This window comes from Leucopleurus acutus (genome assembly GCF_964270905.1).
Source record: "Leucopleurus acutus genome assembly, chromosome: 10".
NCBI classification, from domain to species: Eukaryota; Metazoa; Chordata; class Mammalia; order Artiodactyla; family Delphinidae; genus Leucopleurus; species Leucopleurus acutus.
The window spans coordinates 67,619,122-67,638,073 of NC_139153.1; the positions used below are offsets into that span (position 1 = coordinate 67,619,122).

At 49.8% G+C, this 18,952-nt stretch overlaps 1 protein-coding gene across 2 annotated transcripts; it reads left to right on the top strand.

The window, feature by feature from the left end:
* Positions 1-1,222: 1,222 nt before the first annotated feature.
* CDKN1A (cyclin dependent kinase inhibitor 1A) lies at positions 1,223-9,981 on the top strand. 2 transcript variants are annotated; one of them, XM_082847157.1, is made up of 3 exons: positions 1,223-1,298; positions 6,087-6,542; positions 8,091-9,981. In XM_082847157.1, the coding sequence occupies exons 2-3, from the start codon at positions 6,098-6,100 to the stop codon at positions 8,138-8,140; spliced, it is 495 nt and encodes a 164-aa protein (XP_082703283.1). In that variant the 5' UTR covers positions 1,223-1,298; positions 6,087-6,097; the 3' UTR covers positions 8,141-9,981. The 2 variants fall into 2 exon arrangements, with proteins under 2 accessions (XP_082703283.1, XP_082703284.1); XM_082847158.1 differs by having other exon boundaries at positions 1,231-1,311.
* Positions 9,982-18,952: the final 8,971 nt, after the last annotated feature.

Genomic DNA, 18,952 nt, shown 5'->3' on the forward strand with positions numbered 1-18,952 from the left:
TTTAAAAGGAGAAACTGCAAATGTTTTAGGTGAAGGAGGAAGCAAAGGTGGGGTGCAAGTGGGGCTAGGGGTGTGGAACAGCAGGGCACCTCACTTGCTTTTGTATCTGTCAGAAGCACCAGTGGACGTTTCCAGAATTGTCTTTCATCAGTATACTGCCTCAGTATACTGCCTCGAAATGAGGGGTGCAGGGCATTTCCCTCATTCTAGAGCCACTGAAACAGAGAGGGCAACAAGCAGAGGGCTCTGGATGAGAGACAAAAGGCCTATGTTCCAGCCATCGCCATTTATTTGCTGTGTTATGAGTCAGGCCACTGAACTCTGAGCCTCGGTTTCCCAGCAGCGTATGTGGGCTGTGTGGGGACTACCCAGGAGCTAACTCACCCACCAAATCTTTCTCCCCTTCCTAGCCATCAAATCTGCTGCAATCACAGAGCTTTCTTCTGCTGAGGTGAGAGGGAGGTGGGTGTAGGGAGTGAGGACGAGGGGGTGGGAAAGTTAGTTCAGTGTCCCATTTCCCCTGGAGACCAGGTTGGCCCTTTCTTAGCAGTGTGCCCAGTCCTCTCTTCCCTGGAGCATTTGACAAATAACTTCTCATCCCTTTAGTTCTGTGGGCCTCGGTTTCCTTATCTGTGAAATAAAGGGAATTGAATCCTTTCTGGCCTCCAAGAATGCTTCATTGGGGTCTCTGGGTGCCTCAGGTAATGGGCAGAGGTGCTGTAGTGAGGAATCCATGGGAATAGAGGTGGTGTAGTGGGGCTTTTCTGGGAATTGCAAAGTGAGGTGTGTTTTTTTTAAATCATTTAAGGATTTTTATTTATTAATGACACTCCTCATGGTCTATTCAACTGCTTTGGGTAAACCCTTGCCCAGAGTCAGTTGGTGGTGGGCCAGAGAGCGGGCTCCTCAGTCCTGTCCTAACAATGTCGTCCCCTCCGGAGGAGCGGCAACTCACTCCCCAACTGAAAAAAACAGATTTGGAGCGCAGTTCGTGGGGAAATGTGTCAAGCGTACAAACCCAGGCGCGGGTAGTGGGGAGAGGGAAGCGCCCTCCTGCAGCACGCGAGGTTGGCCGCAGAGGTTTCCAGAGCGCTGTTGCGAGCGCACGGGAGCCGCAGTTGTCCCCCCAGAGGCCGGTCCCCGGCGCGCTGTGGGCGGAGCGGCCGGTCCCGCCTCCAGCCCTTTTATAAGGGGAACGCAGGCGGCGCCAGCTTAGGTGTGAGCAGCTGCCCGAGTCGGTAGCTGGGCGACGAGGAGCTGGGAGCGGATTCACTGAGACACCGAGACCCTCAGAGGGGGTGAGAGAGCCAGGTCAGGCAAGAGCGAATCCCGGGCTGCGGCTCTGAGCTGAGCCGAGCGTGTCCGCGTGTGTGTCCGCGCACCTCCGTGGGTGTATGTCCGCAGCGGCGTGTGTGTACTGTGTTCACAGGTGAATGGCGTGCGTGGGTCCGTGCTTGGGGCTCGGTTTTGCGCACACCCGAGTCTATATGTGCGCGTGGGACAGGGGCCGGGATGTGTCGGAGATTCCGGGCGGGGAGAGGGAGCACTAATTTCAGAGATCCCCGCCACGCTCCCTCTGCTTGAAGCTCAGCTGGGGCGAGGGACGGCGTGGACCGGGCGGAGGGTGAGCTCGGGGCCCCAGGCTTGGTGCGCTTGCGGCGTGGGGATGAAGCCCTGTCCGCGGAGGGGTCCGGGAGGGGTGGGGAAAGCCGAGCCGAGCAGGTTCATCTGGGATCCGCTCCCGGGCGGCTCTCGGATCCAATCGGTGCCATCCCGGCCCAGAACCGAGGTCTGGGTCCCCAACGCTGCCGTGTCCGCCAATAGGCTGGGCGCTGAGGTCAGCGCGGGCTGTGTCTCCGGCCCTTGGGAACGTGTCGGGACACGTCCCTTAAGGGCTAGCGAGGAGGTGACTCACGGTGACCAGAAGACCCCAGGGAACGGGGCCGGGTGAGGTCAGATCCCCGCCAGGGCTGGGAGACGGCGGCTCCTCCAGAAGTCCCCTTCCCTGCCTCTCCACGGTCTCTGTCCCCCCATCAGCACAGTGACCTATTTGGCTGGCACAGAGTGTTCCCAGGGAAGCCGGGACACCAGGAGGTCCAGGACCGGGTGTCCGGTCCCCGCCCCGCGGCGCGCCCTCGAGGACCCGGAGCCGCGGCCCGGCGCTGAGTGGTCTTGCGCCAGCCAGTCAGTTAGGGAAGCACAGAAACCGGACCTACCTCTCTCCCACCGCTGCCGGGAGAGCCCCGGCCCAGCCTGCCCTTGGGTCGGACGGACGGATTCAGGGGCGGGGGCCGAGCCCTGCTCTGCGGGGCGGCGGGGCACACAGCCCCCGCCAAGGGAGGAAGGGGGTGAGGGGTCGTGTCTTTGAGGGATGGGCCTTCGGGGTGCGACGCCGCTCCGGACCTCCGTCGCCTGCATTCGGGGGCTCCGGGCTCCCCCAACCTAGTCCAGAATTCCCTCTCCGAGGGCGACACGGTTGAGCAGGAGGGCGAGTCGCCCTTCGGGCGCCGCCGCCCAGCGCGGACCACGGTGCGTCCGCCTTGTCTGTCTTGTCAGGGGCCCCCGGGGGACACGCGCCCTCCCCGTGGGGACGAGAATCTTGGAACTGGTTTGGTACTTTAGGGCGCCCAGGCAGCTCCCTCCTTCTTTCCCTTCCTCCACGTTGCGTTTCGGGGAGGACTTAAGAGCGGTTTTGTTTTCGTTGCTCCCGTCTATTTTTATTTTCCAGGGATCTGACTCATCCCCTGCTTTGGGCGTGGAGATAAGGTGGAGGGACCAGATCTCGGCGCGCCTGTGCTTGCGGTGTGTGTGTGTGTGTGTGCGCGCGCGCGCGCGTGTGTGTCACAAGAGACGGCGCGAGAGCGCGCGGTTTCCCAACAGTGGCGGGGGTTTTGGAAGCGTAGCTGGCTCAGCGTGACGTGTTCGCGGCTCCCGCTCCCCCTCCTCACCCTGGGGTGACGTGCAGCCGGAGTGGAAGCGAAGTTTTGGCGGGCTGGGAGCTCTTTGCAGGAAACTGACTCATCACTACTCCCTGCCGCTGTCCCAGGCTCTGCCCACGCACCTCCCATCCCGCGCGTGATTTCCTGTAGACCAGCGCCTCCTTCTGGCCCCAGCGCTAATAGCAAACACGCCTTCCCGCGGAAGGAGGCTTCACCCGCCTTTGCTTCCCGCCGCTATTCCAGTGCTGATCTGAGGTCGCTCCCCCGCCTCTTAAAAAGAGTACCCTATTGGTTCAGCAATGTTTACTGAGAGCTAACCATTTATTTGAGTATGAAAATATGGTTGAAGTCGAAGGCAGGAAGGCCAACAAAGGAAGCTATTCTCAGTTACTTGTTTGTAAAACAAGGGTTTTTGTTTGTTTTCTCAGGTGGGAGTTATAATAATGGGCATGAGAGAAGATTTTGGTGGGGAGCCTATGAGAGCCGTAAGGGAAGGGGTAGCAGAAGTAGAGAGGGTCCCTGCCTGGATTCTGGTCCCATCTTCAGCTCCTAGAAGCTAGGGAATATCCAGCTCCCTGATAAAGCCCTAGGTGGGCTTCTCCTCCATGTACCAATGAAGAACTGAGATCCATAGTGTCTATTCAGGACATTCTGTGTGTCCCCTCTTGGCTGGTACCCCAAACATGCCCATCTGGAGAGCTGTCAAACATTTGAATTTAATTGGTCTGGGGAAGGAGGGGCCTGTCAGTCTACATTTTGAAAAAGCTCAAGTGGCTCTCTGGTTAAGAAACCTCAAAATTAGAGAGGGAGTAGGGTTCAACACCAGAGCACAGAACCCAGGGCATTCAGGCCTGGGTTCAAATCCTGGCTGTGCCACTTGTGAGCTGTGTGACCTTGGGAAAGTTACTTAACTTCTCTGCACCTTGGTTACCTCTTCGGTAAAAGAGCTAATGTACTCACTTTTTCAGAAAATTAATATTTGTAAACTTCTTAGAACAGGCCTTGGCACATAAAATATAAAAATAAATCTCAATCCTTCTCTGAAGAGAGTGAGCAAAGGTTATTTGTGGGCTTTGCCCACTGCACTATGTTACCCCTCTCTATGTGGCAGTGGCCCTTGATCCTTTTAACTGTGTGGTTTTGGGGCAAGTCTCATAACTCCTGCCCTTTTAACTTGATCTGAGGTCACCTAGTGCCTCACCTCCCCTATCAGCTAAGACATTGCGTTGAGGGCTCCACTCACTGTGAGAGGTGGAGTGTGGAGGGGTAGGTGTGGTGTGGGTTCAGGGCTTCCTGTCCCAGGAGGTCACGCAGCAGAGCTTTCACCCTCAGAGCCTGAAAAGCAGGACTTGTCCCCAGAAAACCCAGTCCCTGTCAAGGTCGTGCAGGAGCTCATCCTGGAGTCAGGCCGGAGCAGGGCAGGTAGGTGCCAGCACTCCCTCACGGGCAAACTCATCCTTAGTTTTCCCTCTCCTGAAGTGGGAGGAGAGGAACCAGGTAGACGGGTGCCTTTAATTTTCTTTGCCTGAAAAATGGGTTCTTTGGATGCAGGCAAAATGGGGCAGGGGCTTCCATGTTGTCTAGACTTCAGGTCACCTCATGTGCCTGGCAGGATGTGGCTCAGCCTGGGAGAAGTCATCTCCCTGCCCTGCCCTGCCTAGTTGCTCCTCACCCCCAGGCTGCCTGCATGATGACATCCTTGGGAAAGGCCCTCAGCGCACAACACCTGTCAGCTGCTGTCTGAAGGAGGCAGTGGCCCAGGTGGAGTGATGGGGAGGAGCTCAGGCAGAACTAAAGGCAGAGAGAAATAATAATATTTTCCAAGCACTTCTATATACTAGGTACTGCTCTAAGCACATTATCTACATTAACTCAGTTAATCCTGACATCTGTCCTCTGAGACATTCACTATTGCTGTCTCTATTTTATAGATGAGGAAAATAGAGCCCAGAGAAGTGAAGCCACTTGTCCAGGTTCACCCAGCAGAGCCTGGATTCCAACCCAGGTGGCCTGGTTCCAGAGCCCTCACTTTTAACCACCAAGATACAGCCTCCCAACTCTGTTCCATCTGCCTTGCCTGGAGGGACCCACGGATCAACTGCTTGAGCATGCTTCTACAGCCCTGCTTTAGACTTGCATGCAGTCCCATTTTACAGATGAGGAAATTGAGGCCGAAAGACGTTAAGTGACTTTTTTAAAGTTGAGATAGTAAGTGGCAGAGCTAGGACTAGAACGCAGGTGTTTTTATTTTTATTTATTCATTTTTTTAGAAGATGTTGGGGGTAGGAGTTTATTAATTAATTTATTTATCTTTGCTGTGTTGGGTCTTCGGTTTCTGTGCGAGGGCTTTCTCTAGTTGTGGCAAGCGGGGCCACTCTTCGCGGTGCGCGGGCCTCTCACTATCGCGGCCTCTCCCGTTGCGGAGCACAGGCTCCAGACGTGCAGGCTCAGTAGTTGTGGCTCACAGGCTTAGTTGCTCCGCGGCATGTGGGATCCTCTCAGACCAGGGCTCGAACCTGTGTCCCCTGCATTAGCAGGCAGATTCTCAACCACTGCGCCACCAGGGAAGCCCTAGAACCCAGGTGTTTTTTACCCCAAAGTCCAGGGTGGTTTTAAGTAGCTGAGCAGGATTACTCCACATGAGCATCTAGATGGAGGGTTTCAGGAGGCTCGAGGAGCTGTCCATTTACTTGGGAATTGACCTCCTGGCCAGGTCTGGGGTTAGGAAACTGCTGGACTCTGGCAATTCACACAGACTTGGGGCATTCACACCCATGAGGGACACCTCAGGGGGGAAAACAAATTGATTTTACCTGATAATACCTGGTGGTAAACAGGACCCTGATCCCTGCTATTGCAATAAACCTGCCTTTGTTGACATACATAAACTTGCCCTTCAGCTGCCTGCTTCCCCAGTGACCTTGGGGTGCCAGGCTGGCTGAGCTCTGCCCCAGCCCTGTGTGTGTTGCTGGGGTGTTGGGAGAGCCTGTGGGAGGGAAGTGGGGGGAAATTAGCTGGAAGGAACCAGAGTGATCGTCTCACCTCACGTTCTAGTAAGAAGACCTCGCCTGAGGTTACAGAGTGAAGCACGGCCGGGTAAGGGAGGGTCTTATTTCTCCAGTGACCAGGGTCTTACTTGTGTTCCAGCTGCAGGCACCATGTCAGAGCCATCCAGGGATGCCCATCAGATCCCACGCGGCAGCAAGGCGTGCCGCCGCCTCTTTGGCCCGGTGGACAGTGAGCAGCTGCGCCGGGACTGCGACGCCCTGATGGCCAGCTGCGTGCAGGAGGCCCGAGATCGATGGAACTTCGACTTTGTCACCGAGACCCCTCTGGAGGGTGACTTCGCCTGGGAGCGCGTGAGGGGCCTTGGCCTGCCCAAGCTCTACCTGCCTGCAGGGCCCCGGGGGACCCGGGACGACCTGGGAGGGGGCAAGTGGCCGAGCACCTCATCTGCCCTGCTGCAGGGGACATCTCAGGAGGACCACGTGGACCTGTCACTGTCCTGCACCCTCGTGCCTCGCTCCCCAGAGCGGCCTGAGGGGTCCCCAGGAGGGCCGGGCACCTCCCAGGGACGAAAACGGCGACAGACCAGCATGACAGGTGAGGACAAGTGCAGAGAAGGATACTGCAAGGGATCAAGACTCCCAGAATTCATGGTGCAAGGGCTGAACTATCTGGCCCAGCTTCCTCATACCTCAGAGTGGGAAACAGGCCCAGAGAGGGGAAGTAACTTGCCTGAGGTCACACAGCTAGCCTGCTGCCAAGAACAACCAGCTAACATTTATTTGGAACATTGATTATATGCCAAGCCCTTTGCTAAGTTTCTAGATTTCTTTCAGTCCTTATAGCAATCCTATACCATAAGACATTATTGCCATCCTTCTGTAGACAAAGAAACAAGGCCCAGAGAGGTAGAATGATTTGCCTAAGGTCCCGCAATGAATTTGCAGTGGAGAGAAAGCTAATGAGAATTTCCCGGCTGTCCTATTCAAACTTAACTCCCCTTCCCCAACACACATACACACCTCCAGCCCCCCTTCCCTGCCTATTTTTCTCTTTTTGGCACTTTTTAAACTATCAACAGCTACTTCCTTATCTTGATATTGTCCATCTCCCCAACTAGGATATTATCTCCACAAGAAAGGAATCTGTAGCTCTGTTGTTCATTGCTGAATCCTCAGCACCTAGGGTGGTATCTGACACATAGCAGGTGCTTGAGGAAAACTGAATGAATGATACTGACATTTGAACGCTAAGTATGCCAGGCCTTCGACCAAAGTCTTTTGCCAGGCCTTCGACCAAAGTCTTTCTTTTTTTAATTTTTTACTTTAAAATTTTATTATTATTACTGTTATTATTATTTTTTGGCTTCACCATGCACGGCTTGCAGGATCTTAGTTCACTGACCAAGGATTGGACCTGGGCCCTTGGCAGTGAAAGTGTGGAATCCTAACCACTGGACCGCCAGGGAATTCCCCATCAACCAAAGTCTTTTAGAGAGCATTTCATTTAATCCTCAGAGCACCATACCAGTGTTATCCTCATTTTATAGGTGAGGAAAATGAGGCTTGGAGAGATGCAGCCAAGAATCCCACAGCTAATTTGCAGCTGGGTCAGAACTAACAATACTGATAATGATAATAATAATAATAATAATAGCTAACTTTATACAGCCCAGGCATTGTGCAGAACATTTTTCATGGATTATCTAATGCAATCCCCAGAGCAGTGCTCTCCGATAGAACTCTGTAAAGATGCAAATGTCCAGTGCCTCTGGCCACACATGGCCGCCAAGTACTTGACATCTGGCTAGTGTGACCGAGGAATTGAATTTTGCATTTTGTTTAACGTTAGTTAATTTAAATAACCACATAGGATTAGTGGCTACTGTATAGGGCAGCTTGGCTTACAGCCGGCCCATGGGCGTAGGTCCTATTATTAATCACATCTGTGAAGTACGGTGGGATGCTCTGGAAATGCTCCTCTGGGAGATGGGCCAGAAGTTGCCACAGTTCTTCCCTGGACTTGGCAGTGTGTCCCTCTGGCCCTGGGGAGGGGTCCCTGGCCCCTCTGCAGTTTGCCTTGGATGGGTGGTTCTGCTGGGCCCTCTTCCTCCTGGCCTGGCTGACTTCTGTTCTCTCTCCTCAGATTTCTATCACTCTAAACGCCGGCTGATCAGCTCCAAGAGGAAGCCCTAACCCAGCCTCTGGAAGCTAGGTCATCCTGGAAACAAGGGGGCCACTGTAGGCCTCTTCTACATCTTTTGCCTGATTCCTTCAGTTTGTGTGTCTTAATTATTATTTGTGTTTTAATTTAAACTCCTCCTCATGTATATACCCTGCTTGCCCCCACCCTCCTCAGACCCCCAGCCTCTGGCATTAGAATTATTTAAAAAAAAATTAGGTAGCAGAAAACTAGGCTTATTAGAGTGCTAGGTATTTTTATTATGTGAACTATTATTTAAGCCCTCCTCATCCTTTGCTGTCCATTTCCTCTCTCCCTGAGGTACGGTGAGGCTGGCACGACCCTCACCCGCTGGGTGGTACTCTCTGGAGGTACCTGGCTCCCTCCCCTCACCGTCTGATGGGTATTACAAAATTCTACCCCTTTCCCGCATTCTCAGACCTGAATACCTTATAATTTGAGAAGTGAACAGATAGCACTTTGAAGGGGACCCAACAGAGTGGGGAGCATCATCGAAACTTTGAGGTCCCCTCACTCCCCTCGAAGGTTGGGCAGGGTGACCTTGAAGTGGGCACAGCCTGGAACAGGCCTGGGGATTTGATACCCTCGTGGCCCTTGATAACCCCCTCGGTCCCGTGAAGGTGTGGGGAAGGTCGGGTCCCGTAGCAGACCACCCCACCTCCCCTCCACCCATGGGGGAGCCGGCCTCAGTGTTTGGCTTCGCCTTCCCCTGCACTTTTCTAGGGGCCCCAGAGGCCCCTCTTTCCCAGCTGGGCTCTCAGTCCCTCTCTGCTCCTCTCCCTTCCTTCATGTCCTTTCCCTTTTGTACCTTCTCAGCCCTGGGTGGCAACTCCGGGGTGCCTGTCCCCCCAACTCAGTGGACTGGAAGGGGAAGGGGCACGCTAGAAGTAGGGTTCCCCAGTTCTACCTCAGGCAGCTCAAGCAGTGACCACCCCCTCCTCTTAGCTCTTGGGGTGGTGGTCCTGGATGGTCAGACAGGCCTCCTTGAATGGGGATCTCTCTGTGTGAGGGGTATGTGGGTGAGAAGCAGGAGGGAGATTGTGACACCAGCCCCTGGAACTCATCCAAGGACGTTTTCCATTTGCCCCACCCCTCCCCCATTTCATTGCACTTTGAATAGCAACTGAACAAGGAGTTAGGTGTTTTATGATGGCGGGAGTAGAGGCTATGGATAGGGCACACTAAGTGGGTGGATATGGGCCCGGGAGCTGTGAGTTGTTGTCTTTCCTGGCACTGAACCACTTGGTGGCTCTGACCCCAGACACCTTCCAGCTCCTGTAACATCCTGGCCTGGACTGTTTTCTCCTGGCTCCCATATGTCCTGGTTCTTCTGTCTCCACCTAGACTGTAAACCTCTCAAGGGCAGAGAATAAGTCCTGTACTGCCCTGTGTCCTTCAAAGCCCCTCCCACAGTGCTGGATATACAGTAGGTGCTCAATAAATATTTCTGGTGACTTCACTTGTAATATTACTGTTGTCGTCAATATACCTTGTTATTTATAAGAACAAGTAGGTGGAGGGTTTTTGGATTTTTTTTTTTTTTTTTTTTTTTTTTGCTGTACGCAGGCCTCTCACTGCTGTGGCCTCTCCTGTCACGGAGCACAGGCTCCGGATGCGCAGGCTCAGCGGCCATGGCTCACGGGCCCAGCCACTCTGCGGCATGTGGGATCTTCCCGGACCGGGGCACGAACCCGTGTCCCCTGCATCAGCAGGCGGACTCTCAACCACTGCGCCACCAGGGAAGCCCTGGATTGTTTTTCTAATTTAAAAAATTAAGCACTTAAATTTTAAAAATGCAGAAAGCTTAGCAAATAGAAAGACCAAGACTACAGAACAAAAAGCAGACAACAATAACAAAACAAAATAATAAATCATCACACCTCTGTAGAGTGCCACTGTCAACATTTTGGTTTCTTGTGTGTGTGGTTTTTTTAGTAAAGAATATATTGTTACTCATCAGGGAAATGCAAATTAAAACCACAATAAGATACACACCTACCAGAATGACTAAGATGAAAAAGACTGACAATGCCAAACGTTGGCAAGGATTTGGAGCAACTGGAACTCTTATACCTTCTGATGGAACTATAAACTATTTTAACTACTTTGGAAAACTCTTTGGCAATATCTCCTGAAGATGCCTTCCCTCATGCCTGCCCCGTGACCAGGAATTCTATTCTTAGGTTTGTTCTCAAGAGAAATGAGTACACATTTCTGCCAAAAGACATGTTCATAGCAGCATTATTCATAACAGAGCCAAACCAGAAACAACCTAAATGTCCATAACATAAGAAAAGATACATAAGTTGTGGTATCTGTATATAGTGGAATACTATATGACATTAAAAAGAACAAAGTACTCTTACTGCATCTTCTGATTACCTATTCATAGTTAACAACCCTAAGACTTAGTAGCTTAAAACAATAATGATCTGTTCGCTCTGGATTGTGCAATTTGGTCAAGAACTACTTTTCAAATGCTGACTAATTCTCTGCTGTACAGGGCGTGGCTTTGCTCCAGAATCCTAGGGGTCTGAGACGAGGCTCTGCCTTTGGGGCTTTTGGAGACTTTACACTGTTTACTTATCGCCCATGGATATTTCTAGTATCGTGGGATATGCTGGGCCATACATCCCAAGCGCTTGCCCCATATCAAGGACCTATTGCAGAGCCTCTTTTGCTCTGGACTCCACTTAAACAAGTCATAGAGTATATGGGCTGGATCAGTATTTAGTATACTGCCTCCAAAATCCTTATTGGCCACCAGCGCTATGCCTCTTTTTAGTGGTAGGATGTCCACAGTATAATAACTTGTCCTTTACTATAGAGGGAGTGTCTCAGCATGCCCCAACTCATTTGACCATTTAAAACTTAACTAATGGGGCGTCCCTGGTGGCGCAGTGGTTAAGAAACTGTCTGCCAATGCAAGGGACACAGGTTCAAGCCCCGGCCCGAGAAGATCCCACATGCCGTGGAGCAACTAAGCCTGTGTGCCACAACTACTGAGGCCTGTGTGCCTGGAGTCTGCACTCCACAACAAGAGAAGCCACCGCAATGAGAAGCCTGTGCACCGCAACAGAGTAGCCCCCGCTCACCGCAACTAGAGAAAGCCCGCGCACAGCAACAAAGACCCAACACAGCCAAAACTAAAAACAAACAAATAAATTTATTTTCAAAAAAAACTAACGTGATAGGCTTCTGAATATTTGTGGGGAATGTGGTCATGACCTACTTTTTTTTTTTTTTTTGGTTGTGTTGGGCTTTGTCTTCGTTGCTGCGCGTGGGCTTTCTCTAGCTGTGGTGAGTGGGGTCTACTCTTTGTTGCGGTGCATGGGCTTCTCATCGTGGTGGCTTCTCTTGTTGCGGAGCACGGGCTCTAGGTGTGCAGACTTCAGTAGTTGTGGTGCGCAGGCTTCAGTAGTTGTGGCTTGTGGGCTCTAGAGCGCAGGCTTAGTAGTTGTGGCACATGGGCTTAGTTGTTCTGCGGCATGTGGGATCTTCCCGGACCAGGGCTCGAACCTGTGTCCCCTGCGTTAGCAGGCGGATTCTTAACCACTACGCCACCAGGGAAGTCCTCATGACACACTTTTGATCTGCTTTTCTGATATGGATTGGAAAGAATGCATTGGCTGTATTATTAGCTTCTTACAGTCAGAGGCCGTGGAGACTATTCTAGTAAAGATACCATATCTGATATAATGGCTGCAATTAGGGCTGCCCCATGGATAATCATCAATCGCCATGTTACATTTGGTTTCTGTAAGAGCAAGATGGGGGGTAGATTGGGAAACACTCTGTGTCCTTTACGTTTTTGAAGGTAGGACTAACCTTTGTAATTCCACCAGGGATGTGGTCTTGCTTCTGATTTACTATCTTGACCAGTGGGATAACTTAAGAGACTGCTACTCAGTCCTCTCCCTAATGGCTCTTATTCCACAGATTAGGGAACCAATGTGAGGGTTCTGTTAGCTGCTAAGTACATCCACACCAATTTGCATTCAGGGGCTAGGAAATAGCCACAGACTCATTGGACCCATCAGACTCCGAGAGGAAGCCACGCTGCATGGCTGTGGGATCTTAGTTCCCCGACCAGGAATTGAACCCGGGCCCTCGGCAGTGAGAGCACAGAGCCTTAACCACTGGACTGCCAGGGAATTCCCCAGGATGTTTAATCGTGAATCAAGAGAGAGGCCTCAATAAACATTCTCTTTAGCCACCTGTATGCCTCATCTCCCCCAGCCCCAGTCCCATACCCCTGAGATCTCTTCCATGTGTTTCCCTGTTCCTACCAATACATACCAGCCACATCTGTAGCTTTTTGCTAAGTTGTTTCCTCCAGTAGCAGGAACTGTACTTTCCTGTTTGGGCAACGCTGAGACCTGACCCAATTATTGGTCTAAGAGAAGTGGCTGGCAAACCCCTACTCTGTGGACCAACTGACCATTTTGGTATAAAGTTTGACTTCAATATAGACACACCCATTTGCTTGTTGCCTATGGCTGTTTTTGCACTTTAAGTAGTACAAAAGCAGAAATGAGTAGTTGCGACAGAGACCACTTGGCCCACAAACCTAAAATATTTACTCTCTTGTCCCTAAGGTGTTTTGCTGACTCTTGTCTAGAGGCAGAGAGGGGAGGTGGGGTGAATCTTCATGTGACTGGAGAGTGTTCTCCTCTAGAGAGGGAGGGGGCATTCTGCAGGCCTGGAGGGCTCAGGGGAAGCTGGGAGTATAAGGTTCATCCGTACAAACACCTCCATTCCAGGACCAAGCGCCCCACTCTTTCTTTGCCAGCTGTGGCTGTGCATCCAGCCTCTCTTGTAGCTCCACCACCTTTATGCTAGATCCTGGCGCTGATTATCAGCAGACTGCTCTTGGGTCACAGGAGATGAGGGCCATTTAGAATGCTCTGATGGGGGTCTCCTGTCCCACACAGCCTGCCCTGAGTTGAGTCTGTGATTGTCCTTCTTCAAGACTTCTAGGGCAGTCAACAGAAGCCAGCCAACCTTGCAATTCTCATAATTACCATGGCCCCATATCTTTCTGTACCTCTCCCCGGTCTGCCTCCCACAGCTGGGTCTCTGTCACCGTGAGGCTGCAGCCTACGTGGGGTTGGGGGTTATCACCGCCCCACTCACTGCTGGCATCGGGCCTCCATTGTCATCTCACTGGTGAAGGATCCATTTTCAGAAGCCCTCCTGCCATTTCTGCTACCAACTTAGACTTTTTTCCCTCCAAAGCAACCTGAGACAAGGACGTGTGTGTAGGTGGTTTACTTGGGAGGTGGTCCTGGAAGCACAAGCGGGAGAGCGGAGAGTGCGGGACAGGAAGGGAGAAAGCCACTGGAGGTGCTGGTGAGCAAGTTCTGCTGTGTCCACCTGGGAGCTCTGAGGAGACCGTGTGGAATGCGCCCTAGGATTGTCCCTGGGGGTACTTGCCTGGGTATCTCTCAGGTACTTAACCACTGACGCCAGCCATGGCTGACTGAGGGCAGCCTCCAGGAGCAAGTTCAGGTTGCTCCCTGGGTGGATCTAGTTCCTGTGATGCCAGAGAAAATGAGAAGGATGCAAGCGTTTGGGGTGAGAAGCTATACGCCTGTCAGGAACTATTAACCACAACTTCCAGTGAACACAGACATGGGCCTGGGGATGCAGGTGGGGCATCAGCAGTGGCTGCTATAACTACGCTTCAGCCAGCCTAGGGCCCAGGTTAGCAAGCTGGCAAAAATCACTGCAGCTTTACCCCCTCCCGCCCAGCTTACAGAAACACGAGCACCCTGAGGGTTGGTCTTTGCCTCTTGTAGTCACTGCTGTATCCCAACGCCTAGAAAGTTCCCAGCATATCATAGGTGCTCAATAAATATTTTTTGAGTGATTCACTGCAGCTTGAATTTCCGTCTTGACCTGAGCATTTGTCTCCCAAACTCCACCCCAGCCCCAATCCTCAACCCTATCCGCCCCCCCCACCCGATCCCAGCTCTCACTTCACTGCCCCTCATCACTCAACAACCAATCTGGCGTGTGAACAAGGCCACCTGAAAATTGCTAGGATGGAGAAGTTGGAGGTTCTCTCAGTCTCCTATTAACAAGCACAAACATAACAACAGCTGGGCTTCCCTGGTGGCGCAGTTGGTTGAGAGTCCGCCTGCCGATGCAGGGGACACGGGTTCGTGCCCCGGTCCGGGAAGGTCCCACATGCCGCGGAGCGGCTGGGCCCGTGAGCCATGGCCGCTGAGCCTGCGCGTCTGGAGCCTGTTGCTCCGCAACAGGAGAGGCCACAACAGTGAGAGGCCCGCATACCGCAAAATAAAAAAACAAACAAACCATCAAAAACAAAACAAAAAACCCACAAAGTAACAACAGCTGACATTGATTATCATCTGTCTAACACGGTTCCAAATGCTTTATATGGGTTTATATAGCACTGAATCCTTACAATACACAACCAAGGTGGGCACTATTATGGCCTCTGTTTTACAGATAAGAAATTGAGGCAACAAACCTTTACGTCACTTGCCTGAGGTCACAACCCTGTGAAGTGGTGGGGCACCAGGATATTCACGCTGGTGACCCAGGTCATATTGCCTGCTCAGTAACCCAGAAAGGGGAAGTGCCTCGCCCAGGGCCACTGCTGCCATGACAGCTCTTCAGAGGAGGCTTTAGGGCACCTGTCTCCTTCTGTGTCCCTCCTCAGTCTTTGACGTAACTTAGGTTTTCTCAGGTAAAGCATGCTGTGTAAATGCAGCTTTGAAACTGGTTCCCTGGCCTTGCTTTCCCCTGAGATCACCAGCCCGCCTAAGCTTGCGCTAAAGATAGTTCAGAGCCAGCAGCTGGAGGCAGGGGGACCCAGGTCTCCCAGTTTGAGCCCCAGCTCTCACCACTGCACCCCAGAACAGCGAGTATCTTGCTTCAAGGTTTACCAAATTGTGAAGTGAATTCGAACATCTTCAGGGAATTGAAAATTAGTGAGCGTGAAACTTTCCCATTCACAAAACGGTCTCACTGTCTTTGATCCTTGTTCATTCATTCGGTTTCCGTAAAATTTAGTTTCTGAGCTCAGTCCAGTGACACTATTTTACAATTAGTTCTACCGTTTCCGGAAAGGCCTGGATCTAACTTTTTTCCTAGCACCAGACTATGTCCTCCTGTCAGCTGGCTCATGGGCAGGTTTTTCCTCTGCCTGGTGTGGAGGGTGAGGCCAGCCTGAGCTCTCATCACCTACAGATTCAACTCTGTCACACTCAGGTTCCATCAGAGAGGGCTGTGACCTCCCCCGGCCATCTCTGTGCCCCTTTATTTCCATTGTTGGGAGGTGGGCGTGGGGGGGGTGGGGGAAAGTGAACTGAGATGCTGGGGACTTGGTCTTAAAAATCCAAACTCACTCTATTCTCAGAGAAGTGGAGGGAGTCCCTCGCTGGAGATAAAAAGGTCCGGAATTTGTCGCAATTGCCCAAATGCAGAAGCAAACACTGCTGGCCCTCCTTCCGGAATATATCCAGAGTCCAGTCGCCTCTCACAGTCACCTCACGGCTGCCCTCCTGGTCCAAGCCATCACTTGTCTGGATGATTGTAACAGCCTCCTCACTGGTCTCCTGCTTCTTTCTGCCTTTGCCTAATACAGTCTATTCTCCACAATGAAAGCAGCCACAAGGATCCTTTTCAAACTTCATAACACAGGATCATGTCATCCTCCAAAGGCCTTCCATCTCACTTATAACAAAAACTCATGTCCTTACATGGCCTACAGGTCACACTGTCTGTCATCTCTGGCCTCATCTTACTCTACCCTCCACTACCTGCTCCAGCCATACTGGTCTCCTCACTGCTCCTCATGCACACAAAGCAAGCTCTTGCCTCAGGGCCTTTGCACTCACTGTTTCCTCTCCCTGAACATTCTTCTTCCAAAATGTTTTTTTTTCTTTTTGGCCACGAGGCTTGTGGGATCTTAGTTCCCCTGACCAGGTATCGAACCCAAGCCCCCTGCAGTGGAAGCGTGGAGTCCTAACCACCAGACGGCCAGGGAATTCTCCCAAAACTTCTTCCTCACATACTCCATTCCAATATCACCTCCTCAGACAACGTTCCCCTGACCACCACTCCCCTATCTGAAATATACCATCCACCATTCTAACCCTTCACTCTGCTTTACTTCTCTTCATAACACTTATTGCTACCAGACATTATATTACACATGGTGTTTTTCCTATTTTTTTCACTTTTTTTTTTTTTTTTTTTTTTTTTTTTTGCGGTACGCGGGCCTCTCACTGCTGTGGTCTCTCCCATGGCGGAGCACAGGATCCGGACGCGCAGGCTCAGCGGCCATGGCTCATGGGTCCAGCTGCTCCGCGGCATGGGGGATCTTCCCGGACCGGGGCACAAACCCGTGTCCCCTGCATCGGCAGCGGACTCTCAACCACTGCGCCACCAGGGAAGCCCTTTTTTTCACTTTTGTATCTTCAGTGCTGGCTCATATTAGACACTCAATAAATATTTGTTGAATAAAAAAATCAGTGTTTTATTTAGCTCAATAAAGCCACAGAAACTCTGAGTATCAATTTCTCAGTGGTAAGAAGGGGGTGAAAAGGATGGTTGGTTGTGAGAATATCTATTTATTTAGGAATTAAGTTTATTAATTTTGAAATCTTTTTATTTTGAAATCGTTTCAGACATACAAAAAGGTTGCAAGAATAGTAAAATCATTTCCACAGGCCCTTCACCAACAGTTCCTAAATGTTAACATTTTACCACATGTCCTTCAACATTCTCTCTTGAAGGAGAGAATGTACAAATGTACAAAAATTATTCTTAAAATAATGTACCAATTATTCTTAAATTTATTTTATTTTATTTTTTTATAGTTGTATTAAATTCATTTTTGAATGGGTAATGTCTAACGATGGTACAAAATAAACAGTGAAATATAAGTCTCCCTCCTTGTCCATTCCGATACTTGTCCCTCACTGCTACCAGTTTCTTGTCTATTCTGTCAAAAATATCCTATGCATTTACAAACATATATGATGGCATGTGCATTTATATAGCATAAATTTCACCCACAAACAAACACTTTTTTCTTCATGCAAAACTATACTCAACAATATCTCTTAGAGGGTGTGGAGAAAATGGAACCCTCTTGCACTGTTGGTGGGAATGTAAATTGGTACAGCCACTATGAAAAACAGTATGGAGGTTCCTTAAAAAACTAAAAATAGAACTACCATATGACCCAGCAATCCCACTACTGGGCATATACCCTGAGAAAACCATAATTCAAAAAGAAACATGTACCCCAATGTTCATTGCAGTACTATTTACAATAGCCAGGTCATGGAAGCAACCTAAATGTCCATCGACAGACGAATGGATAAAGAAGATGTGGTACATATACACAATGGAATAAAAAGCCATAAAAAGGAATGAAACTGGGTCATTTATAGAGACGTGGATGGACCTAGAGTCTGTCATACAGAGTGAAGTAAGTCAGAAAGAGAAAAACAAATATCGTATATTAAGGCATATATGTGGAATCTAGAAAAATGATACAGATGAACCTAACTGCAGGGCAAGAATGGAGACACAGACATAGAGAATGGACTTGTGGCCATGGTGGGGAGGGGGAAGGGGGTGAGATGAATTGGGAGATTGGGATTGACATATATACACTACCATGTGTGAAATAGATAGCTAGTGGGAACATGTTGTATAGCACAGGGAGCTCAGCTCGGTGCTCTGTGGTGACCTAGATGGGTGGGATGGGGGTGGGGAGGGAGGTCCAAGAGGGAGGAGATATATGTATACATATAGATGTTTCACTTCTTTGTATAGAAGAAACTAACACAACATTGTAAAGCAACTATACCCCAATTAAAAAAACAACAACAATATCTTTTGAAGGTTATTCCATATCAGTCTACCCGGATCTTTCTCATTTTCCATCATATGCACGTATCAGAACTTATTTAACTAGTTTCCTGTTGGTGGAAATTTAGGTTGTTTCCAATCCTCTGCTACGACAGACAATGCTGTAATGAATATCCTTTTAAATCGTCATTTTGTACATCACCCGTAGGACAAATGACTAGAACTGAAATTGCTGAGTAAAAAGCTTTTTGCATTTTAAATGTTGATAGGTATTATCACATTACTTTTCATGAAAGGTGTACTGGTTTATGTTCTTACAAAAAATCTGTGAAAATGTTTTTCTACATCCTTTACAACATGGTACGTTATTTTTTTGTTTGTTTGTTTTGTTTTGTTTTACCAACTGGATAACTTAAAATGCTATCTCATTGTAGTTTTTTTTTTAATTTATTTTATTATGAGTGAAGGTAAACATTTTTTCATGTGTCTAAAAGCCATATTTTTTCCCATGCGTTGTCTATTCATATATGATAACAATTTCTCTAATGCATTATTGGTTTTACATTGATCTGCAAGAGCTCATGATATAAAAAGGAAATTAGCTTACTTTCTGTGCTATGTGCATATTTTTTCTTAGTTTGTTTGCCTTTTTATTTGTCAATGGTAATTTTTTTGTTCTTGCCATTCATTTGTTTTCTTTTTTTCTTTAAAAATTTCTATCTGGTGGTTTGCCTCAGTCTTTTCTTTTATGGCTTCTAATGCTTTTTGATATGGCTGGAAAGGCCTTAAATGCTCCAAGATTATTTTTTAAATTATCCAATAATTTCTTTTGGCATTTGTTCAAACATACACAAAAGTAGAGAGAAGAATAGAAGGAGCCAGAGTTACGCTCATCAACTTCAATAGAAGTCAGAATAGAGCAGGGCCAGTCTCGTTTCACCTACGTC